The 15,498-nt window shown below is 36.9% G+C and overlaps 1 protein-coding gene across 5 annotated transcripts in view; it reads left to right on the forward strand.

The window, feature by feature from the left end:
* The window catches only part of slc39a10 (solute carrier family 39 member 10), a 55,892-nt gene that overhangs the window by 21,229 nt on the left and 19,165 nt on the right, over nucleotides 1-15,498 (forward strand). For 4 of the 5 annotated variants that reach the window (XR_016093912.1, XM_088930761.1, XM_088930762.1 and 1 more), the window contains exons 3-8: nucleotides 218-395; nucleotides 9,453-9,622; nucleotides 10,432-10,596; nucleotides 11,369-11,492; nucleotides 11,739-12,065; nucleotides 12,385-12,465. Coding sequence is in view for 4 of the 5 variants with exons in the window: in XM_088930761.1 (XP_088786887.1) it covers nucleotides 218-395; nucleotides 9,453-9,622; nucleotides 10,432-10,596; nucleotides 11,369-11,492; nucleotides 11,739-12,065; nucleotides 12,385-12,465 (1,045 nt within the window). In the remaining variant the exon portion in view is untranslated. The remainder of the gene's footprint in view (nucleotides 1-217; nucleotides 396-9,452; nucleotides 9,623-10,431; nucleotides 10,597-11,368; nucleotides 11,493-11,738; nucleotides 12,066-12,384; nucleotides 12,466-15,498) is intronic. The other variant, XM_088930763.1, reaches the window with a different exon arrangement.

Genomic DNA, 15,498 nt, shown 5'->3' on the forward strand with positions numbered 1-15,498 from the left:
TGCAGAATATTACAGTTTTACTTGAGCTGGAGCTTCAATTCTAAAATGCCACATACAACAGCTTCTGGAAAATCAGACAGTGGTTGATCAAGTTATTAAGTCTAAAATAGCACTACTCCACTCATCTAGAAATCTGAATGTTTCAGGTTATCAGTGTGGTAACCTTAAGGATTTTCTCTCTTTTTGGCTTGTTGTATCATCTCTTTACTCTTCTTAGTGTCTGAATGTCACCCAGTTGCTGCACTACTATGGATTGAGCCCTGAAATGCCCATATCTCCAGCACAGTTTACCTACCTCTGCCCAGCTCTGCTCTACCAGATAGACAGCCGGGTCTGCATCCGCCACTACCACCAGCTGGACATTGAGCCCCAAAAGGCAGAATCTACCCTGTCAGGTAGGTGGAACAGCTTAAGAGCAAAAAGATCTCCTTAATCCCTGAAAATCTAAGTTGATTTATGACATGCCAGTAACAATATCCTTTAAGCAAGGAGCCGGATGACATTCTAAAGTAGTGTCTTGAATCCTAGAACACAAGTGGAAACCAAGATAGTGTTCCCTAGGATTGACAATTGGAGCCACTAATTTGCAGAATCAGTGGTGGATGTCTAGAACGTACTGTGTAAAATCAAGAAATGACTTGCTGGATGACCTTACTTTCATTTGTAACCTTTCTTGTGTTGTTCAGAAGAAGACGAGTTTGACTGGTTCTTAGTTGGTACTGTATATTTTTTATTATACTTTTAAAAACTTGGGCTGGTGTAACTTGGTATGTTCCATGTGTGATGTGTTTATAAAGCAAAAACAACAGACGGGAGATGGACAGCTCTCATATTGGCATACAGGGATATGATGCTTCTAGCTTGGATTATAAAAGAAAACATGGCAAGGAGGAAGCTGTGCCTTTCAGAGCAGACAGGAGACTTTTCCAGTTTTGAAGTGGAATGTCTTAAGTAGTGCGGAAGTTTATTTTCATTTACAGAACAATAAATCTAGTTAAGCTTGTGGTGTAAGCTGGGTGGTCTATAATTATGCGTGAATAGTTATCTGCCTTGATCTTGTTAGCTTCAGGGAGGATTTCTCTCACCCTTCCACCCTCTGTGTATGTGTTTTATCAGACAAACAGAATTATTCCTGTGGTAAATTCTGGTGCATGATGGTAAATTTCTGGAATTCTGTTGGACATGTGCTGTAAACTATTTGAATGCAATCTGCTCAGTCACAGCCTGATTCACATTTGTCTATGCCTTTGAGACGGACTAAGTAGTTCAGGTCGCTACTTATATCTGTAGATCCCACGGTGTTTTAGCTCATGCATTTTGTCATTTGTTTCTTTCCCCCCCCCAAACTTACAAGTATAAAATAATTATTCAATCATAATACAGACTTATTAGATTCAACTGGGTTTGTTTTTCCAAACTTTTGTTTACTCCTGAATTTCTCAGTAGGAAAATAAGAATGTGATGGTGCCACACGACTGTTGTTGGGGGGAACATGTGTCTTACCTGATGTGAAGCACTATGAAAATCTCATAATAAATTATCCTTGTGTTCATGCATTTTACAAAACTTTTAATGGTTAGCAAAGTGTGTTTTGCCAATCATATACCTTCACGGGGTTTGGCTGTTTTAGTGAACCATTGATGAAGTTTTCCCAAACAGCTTTAATAAATGTCGGCTTGGTTATGAACCAATGAAGTCTATTAAAAACCTTGACTGGAGTCATTCTTCCCTAAGTCGGTTACTGTACATTTTTGTGTTTCTGTATTTTGTAAAATAGAGGTTGATAATTAGCAGAATGTTCTGCTGCCATATAACTATACAATTAAGAATGTACTAATAATGTGAAAAATATAAGAGTTGAGAAAAAGAGAATCTGTGGCTTAGTGGTAGGCTTTTAACTCTAACAGTACCAAGCCATCACTGTACAATAGAAAATTCTGCATTCTCTTTCACTTTTTCTTAAGTAAAAGCTTGTGAATTCCTATAAATAGAAATTATAAAGAATGTAGAACAAACATGGTCTTAATTCTTCAACGAAAGGTAAAAGGAAAATATGTTTTGGCTGTGGAGCTATCTTAGTTTATGTGGGAGAATGAGGGAGAAAGCAGGGATATGAAAGTAAGCATAGCTAAAAAAGACAATATACTGTAAAAATGGGTAAAGGTACTGTAGGTGAGAACAAGGGTCTAAAAACATGTCAATCTGGGAAACATACAAACATGGAAAGTGGGGGAGGCTAAAATCTGTAAATGATTTGATAGATTTTATTATTCCTTGATAGTTTGTACATTTTTGGAAATCTTCCCACCCAAAAGAGTTAATTTCCTTTCCTAAATACATCACTATCATTTTTTACTCGGAATGACATTAATACATACAGCATACTTGCTCATTTAGTTTCTATTGCCAGAATAAACCTGGCAAGTTAAATCCACACCCAGTACTTTCATAGACGATTGGATCCTTTATCTCTTGAGGTGGTTAGTATTTGTTGGCATTGATTTGCATTTAGAGTTTGTCAACCTTCTTTGAGAGTCAGGTGAGGTATGGAACAGACTTAAAGGGATAGAATTCAGAATCCAGAGGACTTATTTGTGTTTCATTGAAAGAAATTGTGCTGTACTGTCCTAAAAAATCCAGAGTTTCTGTTGCCCACTTTTTTTCAAAGACTTGATTTGTAAAGTCAGGGTGATTATTAAGTAGAAAATAGAAAAGGCTATTCACATATACATTTATAGCAAAGGTTCCTCTGTTCGGAATGTGTTTTACATGCCAACAGATGTTTTTGTACATTCAACTGACAGTTGCATGACTGTTTTGAACTAAGAACTTTAAGAAAAAACGTACCAAATGTGAAGGTTATTCCATGTGTATTGTGAGCTGTGATTTCTTTTTTGTATAAGGGATTGATCCTGACATTTGTTTTCCATGCGTTAAATAATGAAGTAGATTCACTGAAGGCAGAAAATATGAAATCTTATTTTATTTTCAATACTACCATGGTGGGAATTTATATGATAAAGAGACACCACATTATGTTAAACAGACCATTAGGTTGTACAAAATCTGTAATTTCGCTGAAAAATATTATGCAAATAAGACAATAAATTGTTTGGTTGGTATGGATTAGACTAAAAGATGTATCTAATTACAGGCCAAAGCAGAATTATTCATTGGTATGTAAATTATCATTCATAAATGTATATCCTCTAGGAACCTTACTGTTATATGGTATATTTTAATACACTGAAATACATTTTACTCATAACACTCAAATGAAATTAATAATGAATCTGATTTACAACCAACCAGTGGCTCATCTGTTTTCCATTCTTTAGACATGTAACCCCTTTCGCTCTTATGTAGAAGTGTTTCTTGGCAGGTAAAACAGATATATTGTTTTAGTAAAAATTGATATGAAAAGTTAAATTATGGAGGGAAAAGTTGCTTTTATTAGCTTTTTTTTTAGCGATGTAGGAAAACAGTCATTGGAAGGATCTGACTTTTCTGCTTTGAGTTTAATGCCTTTTTTTTTCATTTTGAACCACACATTTTCATAAATGGAAGAGGTCAGAAACCACACCCTTGCTGTTTTTGCAGCAATGCAGTAAGTTGTATCAACCTGGCCGTCCGTTAAATAAAAATTATACCTGTAGAAAAATTGTTTGGACAGTCATGCTAGGAGTCTAAACAACAAGACATTTGACATTGTTCATATTAATTCTTATCTCTCAGTTGACATTGCCATTTAGGACTATTTTTTTGTCATTAACCTTGGAAGACAGCTGTAAGCAGTATCACTTGATGGAACAATCTTTCTCTGCCGTACACAGAAATTATTAATAGTGGGTAAGAACACTGCTGATAATTCAGATAATTACAGCATCATTAAGAAGTGTTGGCTGGTCCTGTATGAGTCTTGCAGAGTGAAACAGATAATACCTCATTAGCTTCCCTACTTTTAACATTGCCTCTGAGAAATAGTAGCGCTATTGGCTTTTAAGTGTGCTATGGAAATACTGGGGATTTTAGGCCAGGCTCATTCACTCTTAATTTGCATCCTGCCTTAAATACCAGGGGATTAGTAAAATGGCTGCTAAGCGTTTTTCTGCCAATTAAAATGTTCAAACAGCGTAGAATGCCATCTTCTCGCCCTGGCTTTGAAAACGCATAATTAGAAAGCTTGCACAGATGACTGCTTCTTTCCAGCTTTTTATTTTTTTTAAATGGATTTTCTTTTTACTAAGATAATGAGATAGGGACTAGATGAATAAGTTGAGCATGAAGGACCTCAACAGTTTATGTGACCTGATTTTCATTTTCGTTTAAAGAGTGTCTCAAGGATCCAATTTCATTAAATGCAGTGCACTTGTCTAGAATTTAAGTGCCATGGGGAAAAGTTTAACCTATCTGATAAACCTTTTGAGAAGGTCTGCTTACTTACAGGAGTGTATATTGAGAAAGCAGCACTTTCCCAAATGCATCATATGATGGATCTTATTGTCAGGTGCTTAATCATGAAGCAATTTTCAGTGAGTAAAAAATTAACAGCTCTGAGATGCTTAAGTTATTCTATAAGCTGTATGATACCTTTGTCAAGCCTAAAGACTTTATATAAAAGTGATCTTAAAATATGCGTATGCATGATCTTACATGTTTGCCTAGGGACTTCAAAGTATACTGATTAAGGATGACAAAAATAGAGCTGCATGATCCTGTCATTTCTAATAGTAAGTGAAGCAGAAAAAACATGCTGCTTAGAAACAATTATAGATAGTTGGTGAAACTTGAAATTAGCTTTGTATTTTACAGTCTGCAATAATGGGTTTTGGTGGCAAATGACATATTTGTGATTAGGTATAAAATCTGTTTTTAATTGTAGAAGCTAGCATCTCTCAAGCTAAGAATGGTAATTCTTCAAGGAGCAGCACATTTTTTGGTTTGAAGTCTTGTGAGCATTTTGAGTAGAAAGTAGGTCAGCTGTCTCTGTGAGTTGCCAGGTCATCACTTTGATCTGTATACAAATTGTACCTCTGGCCGTGGAGAAGACAGTAATGTCTTGGAAAAACTTTCACAAGACTCGGCCTACTTGCAGCTAATTGAAACACAATGCCAGATTGTTGCCTTCTTCAATGCCAGTCGTACATTTTGTGTGCAAATTTATGTGCATAGGGAACAGATGGAACCCTTTCATGTTGTTTTGATGTATACAAAATTATTGAATTCTGTTTAATCACAGAATTCAGGGAGATTTTTGAGGTTGTGCAGGAGGTACAAGGTTAAATTCAGCAATGTGGTACACGTTCATGACTAACCAGTGAAGAACTGAAACCCGAACAGATAACAGAAACTAGCATTCCTGGGTCTCAAAACATTGGCCCCAGAAGATCATAAGTCAGATCAGAGAAACTGAAAGATTGTCAGATATGGGTCTTATTTTAGACAATCTATATGTGATCTCCCTTACCCATCTTGAGAAATCCAGCTTTAGCAGGAATTCGGGCAAACATGAAATGCATACAAACTACACTATTCTGTACCTTTTGTACTGTAGTAGCTTCAAGCACATTGTAAAACATTTCCAGTAGTTTGCTGGGTAGTCACTCCAGGTGAAACAGGTACACTGCCTGTACAACAGCTACAGTGAATAATGTATTCAATATAACATATTGTTGTATTTGGAGAATTATCTTCCCCACTATATTTTCATGCTAATATAGATTGCCAACTCACCCTTTAAAAATGCAGGGATTAATAAGAACATGTCTAGGAAATAGAGGTTTAAATGCCTGATTTTTTAATAAGTATCTGTTGCTCACTATGGAGATCACCAATGGAGTAGAAAATGTCCATGCATTTACTCAAAAGAAGGAAAGCTTCATTTCTTTGTAACCATCCGTAATCTCATAAAGCTATGTCAAAGGAGACCATAAGAGCAGTTTTCTACTGGTGTCTCACTGCTTCGAACTGAGGCTGATGAAGTGGCTGAATCTGTAATTAATAAATAGTAGTTACTTGTGTTATCACCTAAACATAAACATTGCTCTGCAGCCATGCTTGATGAGGTTACAGTATAAAAATCAATTATAATAAAACTGAAAGATGTCTCCTCTGAAGAAAAGAGGTTGCATTAAAACAAAGTGCATACTAAAGATATGAGGCTATAGAATGAAGAAAAAGCAATGTAATTAGGTCAACATCACGTTCTTAACAAATTTTAAATCACCGTCGTTCTGGGTGCCCACACGTATATGTGAACAAATTAGAATGACTTGTTCGCAACAAGATGCATAATAAAAATGATCACAAAAACTGTTCTCAGCTTTTCTGGATGCAAATGTTGTGACATCAACACACCATCTGAAGAGAAAATTTTAAGAAGAATAAAACTACTTAAAAAAAGAACAATTCATATTTATCTTGTATTACTGTATACCTTTTTACATAGTTGAGTTGCATATTTTTTTATTGCACTATTTGCGTGGTTTTTAACAGTAAACAGTGTGCTGTATGTGGAATTAGAAGTTAACATTTCTGTGGTTCAGCATTGTACAGTAAATGAATCAGGCTAGCAATAAGTTTGTCTTTGTGCTTTGTGAACTATGAAAAAAACCTCACCACCTGCTCAAGGCTATTTCGTTTTAATTGTGTCCCTCAGTACTAAGGTCATGCTGGACTAAAAAAGAAATGCATCTGTAGTCAAAGAATATCAAATTAATATTCTGAAAATAACAAACATGACTCATGAGATAAATACGAAAGTGGGTTTTTCTTACAGTGTAGGAATATTTTCTTGCTGTATATTCTAGTGTCAATGTTTTGCTCAGATGCCGCGTGACTGGCTTTCTGGAAAAAACTTGAAAACTTGAATTTACAATTACGGATTTTTAGAATTCAATTACAGACTTATGATGTTGTATTAATACCTTATCACACTGCCTGTAGTATTTTTAGATCACACTGAGAACATTTTCCTGGGACATATAAAACTGATCTTCACACCTTGATCTAGTAGTTTTATTTCTTTGTGATATATTTTGTTGGTGCCACACCATGTGTTGTGAACATTATTTATAGATTATCATGTCTGTTCTTTTACATGCTTATCTGTAAAGATACAGCTCAAACCATATACAAGTGCTTCACAGCCAAAACATTTTTGTACTGTACTGATTTTCAGCAGGAAATTCAACTTAAAAAGTAAAATAATTGTAAATGTTAACATTGTTAAAAGTTAAAATCAAACTTAAATATTGATTTAAGTTTAATTTTGTCCATGCGTGTGCTTGTGTGCAATTGTGTGTAGACATACAGATTATATTCTATACAACTACTTTGTCCAGAGCAGATTAAAAAACAGTGATGTTTGTCCTGTTTCTTGGATTTGTGGTGTGATTTACATTAGGTTAGATCCAATACTAGTAAAAGTTAATAATAGATTATAAGGATATAGTGTTGAAAGGAATGCAAGATACTGCAATTAAACTGTTTAAATAATTTTTCAGCATTTATTTTTACTGCACCCCCTGTAAATCAGAAAAATAAAAACATTTTCCACATTTTGAATGTTGGAGCAGAATGCTGTATGCCCCACAATAATGCAGCAGAAACTACAGCCCTTTGAGAAATACAGTCTTTGTGGCCTTGGTTAGAATGAATACATTGAATTTTGAGGTTGGCCTGTTGCAAACCAACTTTATTAGGTGGTAGTGGAAGCCATGACTGAAATATTGACAAGTATGTTTGCTGCTTTATAGAGCTACTGAGAACATAGAAAAATCAGGAAACAGACATACAGATAGTAAATAGCACAGTGAGAGTGACAGGTCTTTGAAAGCAGTCTCCAAAACCTCTACTACTCTGCCTGAGACTTTCTGGAGTATCAGAGCCTAGTTTGTATAATATGTTCATCACTGCACCTGAAGGTTCACTTCTGTAATTCATTTAAGGAAATTTGTAATTGCTAGAAATGTAGGGCTTGTCCTGTAATTCAACTGAAATGTCAGTTTTAGTACTTGATTACGAAAGAGCCAAAAGCAGAGTCTAAGCCGTAGAAATGAAGGGATGGAAGTTGGAACATATGAGGATCATACAATGCTACCCTTGTAAAAGAGAAAAAAAAAACATTGATTCTCTATGCTGATGGCTTTTTCTTTGCATAGTTTTTCCCTGGGAGATGGAGTGATCTGGCAAATGATTAGTCACATGGGTATGAAGAACTCATGTCTTACTGACCTGCTGGACGGCCTCTGTCCAGTCCTTGAATTCTCCTTGATTCTAAAAGTTTTACCCAGGCCTTATTTGCAGAACAATGACTCTGGACACAGAAATGACTGGTAAATCAGGCTGCACTCCCACCTGGTTTCACACCACCCGCATAGCGGCACAAAACACTGCATCTCCTTCGAACGTCCACAGCCAAGCAGGGAGCAAGAGTTATCTGCAGCCTGGTACCAAAGAAACAGAAATGTCCCATGAAAACACAAGCATTGAGCTGTTATTACATGCATGTTTCCTGTGGCAAACAGATTCTTGCACTCTGGACAGAGTGAGTGGTCTGATTGCTTTACTGCTTTTGCAACATTGTTATATTTACTAATGTGCTAAACAATTGATGCTGTCAAAGGACATACGAACAAATAAGATTGAATTATAAGAAGTTTGTGGGGAAAAAAAGTATTCAGAACTGCCAGTAATATTAAGAAGTTAAACATTATTGCTCAGTTTTTGCCCTTAATGAAATCTTAGTTCATATTTCAGGTATTTTAAAGACGGCAAGCTTAACTGCAATTTCAGAGCTCTTCCATAACGGCTTTTTAGCACTGCATTTAAGTTTGAATGACAAATGACAAGTGTTACATTTTTTTTTTTTTTATATCTTTCATGGCACTCAAACTCTAGGTCTGTGAAAAAGTATTTGGTCCGTAATTTTGTAAAGTGACACACAGCCAAACATGATGCTTAGATCATTGTGTTGTTGAATGTCTACTTTTATTTAAAATCCCTGTTTTTTTGTAGAAAAGTAACTTTCCTGGCCATTCTTCTGCTCTCGTTTGGAAATAAAAATGAGTGTCTTTCAAATGTAAATGAGACAGTTGTGCATTCTTCATCTGGCTTGAGATGAAAAGCGTGCTAACACAAAGTAAATGCTGATCTACGGGAACAGTGAATTAATGAAGTAGCAAACGTTTTCTGGCCACTTCAGACTTTTCAAAAAAAATAATTTGAAAAAGCATTGATTATTGTTTGATGTCGTAGAGGCGTCAGTCATTTTTTATCCTTTCCATATGTTGTAAGCTGTGCTTTTGCACAAAATGTACATTTTAAAGAACTCTTGGTTGTAGCTCACAATAGGTTTGCATGTAAAGACATTTATGTGTTTGTTTCAAGCTGATAAAAGCAGTGGAATACTAGAAGAAAAGACCCAATTGAATCCTGTTTTTATCTTACAGCCTGGCTCTGGGGTCTCCTGTCTATCACAGTTATTAGCCTGCTGTCTCTGCTGGGAGTTATTCTGGTACCCATTATCAACCAGTCCTGCTTCAAGTTCCTTCTCACATTCCTGGTGGCCCTAGCAGTGGGTACACTGAGTGGCGATGCCCTGCTACACCTACTGCCTCATGTGAGTGCCACAAGTCTGCTTGTTCACAGCAGGTTACCATGTCATGTACTGTATGTTCCTTTTACATTATCAGATAATCTATTGCACTTATTATTACTATTGTGGGGGTGGATACCAAAGTGGAGGTGGAGGAAGGGGAAGGTGATTGAAACTTTCAGATGAAGTGGTACAGGGCTGTGTGTGTCAGAAGAAAAAATAATGACTGCTACAGCATTTTTGGTCTGCCCAGTGCTGTGTCAGGATCATCCATTATATTACTTTCTCAATTAGCCTTAATGGCAGGGTAAAGACACTGAGGATCACATGATTATGTTGAAAAATTGGAATTTGCTTCCAGAATACTCAGTCAGAATCTGAAATGTAAGATTCTGAAATTTGTTCTGCTGTTTAAATCTTCCAAAACTGACAAAGCATATGGTTTCTTAAATCATTTAACTGTTAGTCCCCTTGGTATCATCTGCATGGTGTGTGGCTTTCTGAAAAAAAACAAACTGTGTACTTCACACATGCACTGTGTTAATTCACTGGTGCATATGAAAACACAGAATTTAGCATCAACCTACTCAAGAATCTTACTTTTTTTTCTTCCAATCACTTTAATCCTGTATTCCTTTTCAGTTTTGTGTGAAACAGCAAATATGGCTGTAGAGCCATATAAGTCAAAACATTAACTCAAAGAGTTGAGGGCGTTTTTCAGGGTGTGATATTTTGCCTTTTTAAGGAATCATGTATCTTTTCATTGTTTCTTTTTAGTGTGATTTCAAATCAATAAATGTCTAGAGCTCCCTTGTTGTGCTTGTCCATGTCAGTCCCAGGGTGGACATGATCACAGCCATGATGAAAGCCGAGAAGAGACAGACCTGCTCGTGGAGTATGATGGTGTGTGGAAGGGCCTGACAGCCCTGGGGGGCATCTACCTGCTCTTCATCATAGAACACTGCATCGGCATGTTCAAACACTACAGGGACCAAGGGGTAATGCTACGCTCTACCGTTAGTGAAGGCAGAAACACCAGAGCTCTGTGAAATTCACACTGCTGCTTTGTGAAAGGCCGTGAACTGAGATGTTTGATTTTTTTTAATTTTGAGCAAGCCGTTTCTCAAAGGTTGACCAAGGTTGGAGATGGTATGCTCCATTAAAAATATTTTGTTACCTCAAAATTCTGTAAATCAATACCAATTTTTCCATTACCTCCCATATACAGTATGTAAGTTGATATGTTCCTATGGAACAAAATCCTGTACTCTACATGTAACAAATGCTTACTTTTCCCATATAGTCTCCATCCTTTAACATATACAGTATAGTCTTGCATATATACATGTGCATAAGTACATATAAACCTGTGTGGAGTTAAAGTATGCCTGGACTTAAAAGTTTTGTTAAAAAGCAGGGGGGATTATAAAATATACAGAACATTTATTTCATTATATGCAAATGTCCATTTAAAAAATGTACTGCTGTTTTTTAAATACAGTCCCATATTAGCTAATTCCTTTAATATTAAATCCTGGAAATTAGGTTTCCGTAAATTGAAGGATTACTGTATATTTTTTAGACAACTTTGAGTACTGTACTTTGTTTTTGTACTGGCAATGCTTGATATACTCTACCACGATTATTCCATTTTTTTTCTTTTTTCTGTTTGCTTTTTTGGTATAACTAGATATAGAGATATGTTGTTAAGCAAGATTCTGAATCCTTGTCTGAATGCTAACTATGTTGTGGTTTTCTGAAACAAATCAGGGAAGCTGGTGCAGGAAGAAGAGAAATGGGGATGAATCAAAGATTGGGAGGAAGCTGTCTGATCACAAACTAAACCGCCGGTCTGATGCAGAGTGGCTCCATCTCAAACCACTGACAGCTGAGGGTAAGTCATCTCTTATTATAGTCCCAAAGCTCTTTTGCAGTGGTTGTACTTATTATTACTTTCATAATGATTCTAGACATTTGTCCTCTGTGCATAGACTGAAACCTGATTACTTAAAGAATCTGACCATACCTCTGGTTTCTGACAGAAGTTTAGCTTATTAATTTCCTGTTAAACATTCAGAAGAGTCATATGCCCTGTTTTATTGGCAGTTCTCTTTTACTTTATTAATGTTTCTCCTCACAGGGCTAGACAGTTCTGCGTTGTCATGTGACAGCAAGCACAATGACACCCAACTGACTGAGCTGCAGGACCCAGAGTCCCCTAGCAAAAAGCCTCTGGCTGCTGCTGACCATGATCCTGACCATCAAGGGGCAAACTCCCCCGACAAAGACAGCGGCAGGAAGGTCAAGACGAAGAAGCATTCCCATGGGCATTCACACGGCCATGGTCACTCACACCATGGTCACTGCCATTCCGATCAAGAGATGAAAGATGCAGGGATAGCCAGCATTGCCTGGATGGTCATCATGGGGGATGGCATGCACAATTTCAGTGATGGCCTGGCCATAGGTGAGACTGCATATCTGTACGGCTCTTGGTGGGGTGCCCTAGTGCTGGAGATTATCAGGATCTCTAAACAATATCCTGCAACTATTGATACTCTATTTATAGAAGTAAACTAGCAGGCAAGAACTGATGTCTAGTATTATGTGTAGTATTAATACAATTCCACATTAAAGTACTTTATATATCAGCTGTATATTTGGTTCAAAGCAGCATTTTTTTGCATTCAACAGCTCATGACTACATCACTGCTTTATTCTCAGGATAAAGGAGGGTGTTAGTGCCAGAGTAAATTGTTTGAGATGGTGTTTCTGTTGTCTCCCAGGGGCAGCTTTCAGTGCCACAGTGACGGGGGGCATCAGCACTTCCATTGCTGTTTTTTGCCATGAGCTCCCTCATGAGCTCGGTGAGTATTTCAAAACTGCCACAAGGCAGCTGGCACCTGCGAGCTATGTAGTTCACAAAATGACAGATAGCTGATGTCTGCACAGCCTGCAAAAGCCAGGTAAACTCAAAACGGTATTTAGAGAGTTGCATTCAGACCATGTATGAGGTGTCGGTAATTGTCTTAATGAGCTTATCATTTAATGAACATTAAAAAGTCATTTTAGTATTTTTTTTTGTAATATAAAAGCACAGGGGAAGGCCGCAAAAAGAAACTCCCCATTGTTGCTCCCTGTAAGATGTTATTTGATTCTAAATATGCAAAGGCAAGCATGCACATGATAGAGTGTGATAACTTGGAAATGAACTTGTGTGCTCTTGGAGTGAAAACATAGGGGGAAAAGTGCTTAGGGGTCTTTAGTCACCGGTGTTGATGATATCTGGTCTTTCATCATTGCTGTTGTCACTGCTGTTTTCGAGATGTTTCTCTGTCAGCACTGACGAGTACATCTGTATTTCAGTGTTGTTTTAATCGGCAAATTAATGGGAAGATGAGCAGCAGAAGAAATGATTGTGCTGCAGAAGCCTAGGAGCTGAGATTCCAAACCTATTTTATCTTTAATCTTTTTTTTGTGGTGTTTTCGTTTATTTTGTAAAAAAATCAATCAACAGTCCAAAAATGTGCTCATTTAAGAAAATTGAAAATATGAAATAGTTTATGAATGAGTTTGTAATAAATAATCAGATGATTTAACTGTGAGCTATGCAAGGGCACTGTTTTTATAAGGGGAGGGGCATGGTTATCCTGGTGGCTCAGTGATGCAAGACAAGGAGTTTCCTATTGCAGAGCTGGATTAGGACCGAATCAGTCACCTTACGAAACTCCAGAATTTATTGTACAGAGAAAAGTCTGCCGGGGGTCCCATTAGTGATGATTGTGTCTGACAGACCATGAAACTGTTAATGACTTTAGCTGTCTAGAGTACAATACCCAGGAACTGTAGTTATAGTGCAATTCCCAACCTGCCTCTTTGAAGGTCACCACCATAAACCTTTAGACAAAACTGCCAGGCAGAGGTCAGATAGAACAAAATCTAGTTATATTTCTGCTTATGTTTTCACTAGTATCTAAAGTTCTACTAAAAATTAGATGTATAATATAATCCCTAACTGTGTATGCATAAGTAAGATGTGTTTTCTAAGGTATTGTATTTGTAAAAAAAAATAAATGCTGGTAAACGTGAGACTTGTTTGCAGGATTTGATTTAGTGTTTAATCCACAATCTTGCATATTGTTCAACAAAAACATTTTAAAAATGTTTCTGTTTGCACTGATGATATTGCGACATTTGTAGCTAAAGAAAATTTGCAAAACCTTCCTATATTATTGCCCCAACATTAAGCCAGCTTCGGCACATGTGTACAGTACCTGCTATCTTTGCTCATTTTTGGATCACGTTGACTTCATGAATGCGATAACTGGGGTGCATGAGAACTAGATTCAGCTTGATCCTGTCAGTGTTTAGTACTGTGAAAATTGACACAAAGTTACTTAGACACTCTGTGTCCATTGTAGTGGATCCACCTGTTGAATCTGAGCCAAATATTCAAGTTAAAATAATTTATTTGAGTAGTTTTTTGTTTGCTTCTTGTATTTATTATAGACAGAATAGCTAAAGGTGTCCTGTTTTCATCTGAACATAAACCTCACACATACAGGCACACAACAAAGACTTTCTAGCCCCGTTCTTAATCTTTGTCTGTTCTAAAGACATGTAAGGCTTTTTTGATTCACAAACACAACAAGGCAGCAGTAGAAAGCTCTCTTGCAGGAAAACAAAGCTTGTCAGCTGTCTAGCAGGAGTAGTGAAAAGTAAAAGTACCAGCATGGTAATCTGAGGTGTCGTTTTGAAAACTCTTCTTTGCTGTGGTGCTCTCACCTCCAGTTTGTTTAATGAGGCAGTTTTGCAGCACAAGCTGCAAGTGACAATTCCTCAGTGCTAATGATATCTCTCGTCAGGCTGGGTGATGTACAGAATACATCAATTGATGAATAGGCTTGTGACTGCCTGCCAACTGGCACTTCAAGAAAGCTAAATACATACTATATATTTCTTTTAGTGTCTAGTTTTCATTTCCAATTTTGCTTGCTTTTGCAGTCAAATGTTTTCTCTCTTAAAGCAAAAAGCTTTTGGAAACACATTTTAAAAGATTGAAAATTCTTCCACTATGTTAAAAAAGTAACATTGTTTCTTTTATTGAACCACTTTTTAGTAGTTTCTATAGTTTTCTCAAATGAAACAAAGCAACATTTCTCCCCACTACCACCATCAGTGGAACCTTTCCCCAAGCCCCCTTCCAGATGACCCGTAAAATGAAGTCAGACAGCTATGATAGAAGTACTGTGATTGTTTTAGCATTGACATCCTGATAAATATGCACTGGGTGTGTAGACAGGTTTGCCCACTCCCCTTGGGACACTACAGGCTTGCGCTGAATTACAAAAATGTAAGTAAGGTATGGAAGACAAGCCAGCTCTTATGCAGTTTTGCAAATCCTGAAAGAGGCCAAGATCACCCTGGTTATAATTATATGTTAGAATGTGAATTCTCCAAAGTGGAGAAGAAAAAAAGGAAATAATCTGTAAAGAGATTATGATTATGCAAAATAGGAGAGTGAAAATGCCATATCTTCTGGGAATTCAGGAATCTTTCCACTACACACAAGTTGCAATTATGTGCATAATTATGAGACAAAAAGACAATATACAGTGTCTGAGGGAAATGTCAATATGAATTAAATCCTGAAGTCTATATGGATACACCAGGCTCACTTCAAGTGGATGACAAGATACAGGAGTGTCAGCATTTAACTAAGCAGGCCATGAACGGGAAATAAAGGAGCAGAAGTCAAATTAAAGGTTTGGCAGAGCTAGGCTCCTCATACTGCAGGATGAAGAACTTAATATGCAAACTTTTCCATAATTTAGGAATTCTGGGATGCAATCTATCCCAATACCTTAATCGGGGAGAAAGAGGAAACCAAGAACTAAAAA

This window comes from Atractosteus spatula, chromosome 13 (assembly GCF_055471065.1).
Source record: "Atractosteus spatula isolate fAtrSpa1 chromosome 13, fAtrSpa1.hap1, whole genome shotgun sequence".
Classification (NCBI taxonomy): Eukaryota; Metazoa; Chordata; class Actinopteri; order Semionotiformes; family Lepisosteidae; genus Atractosteus; species Atractosteus spatula.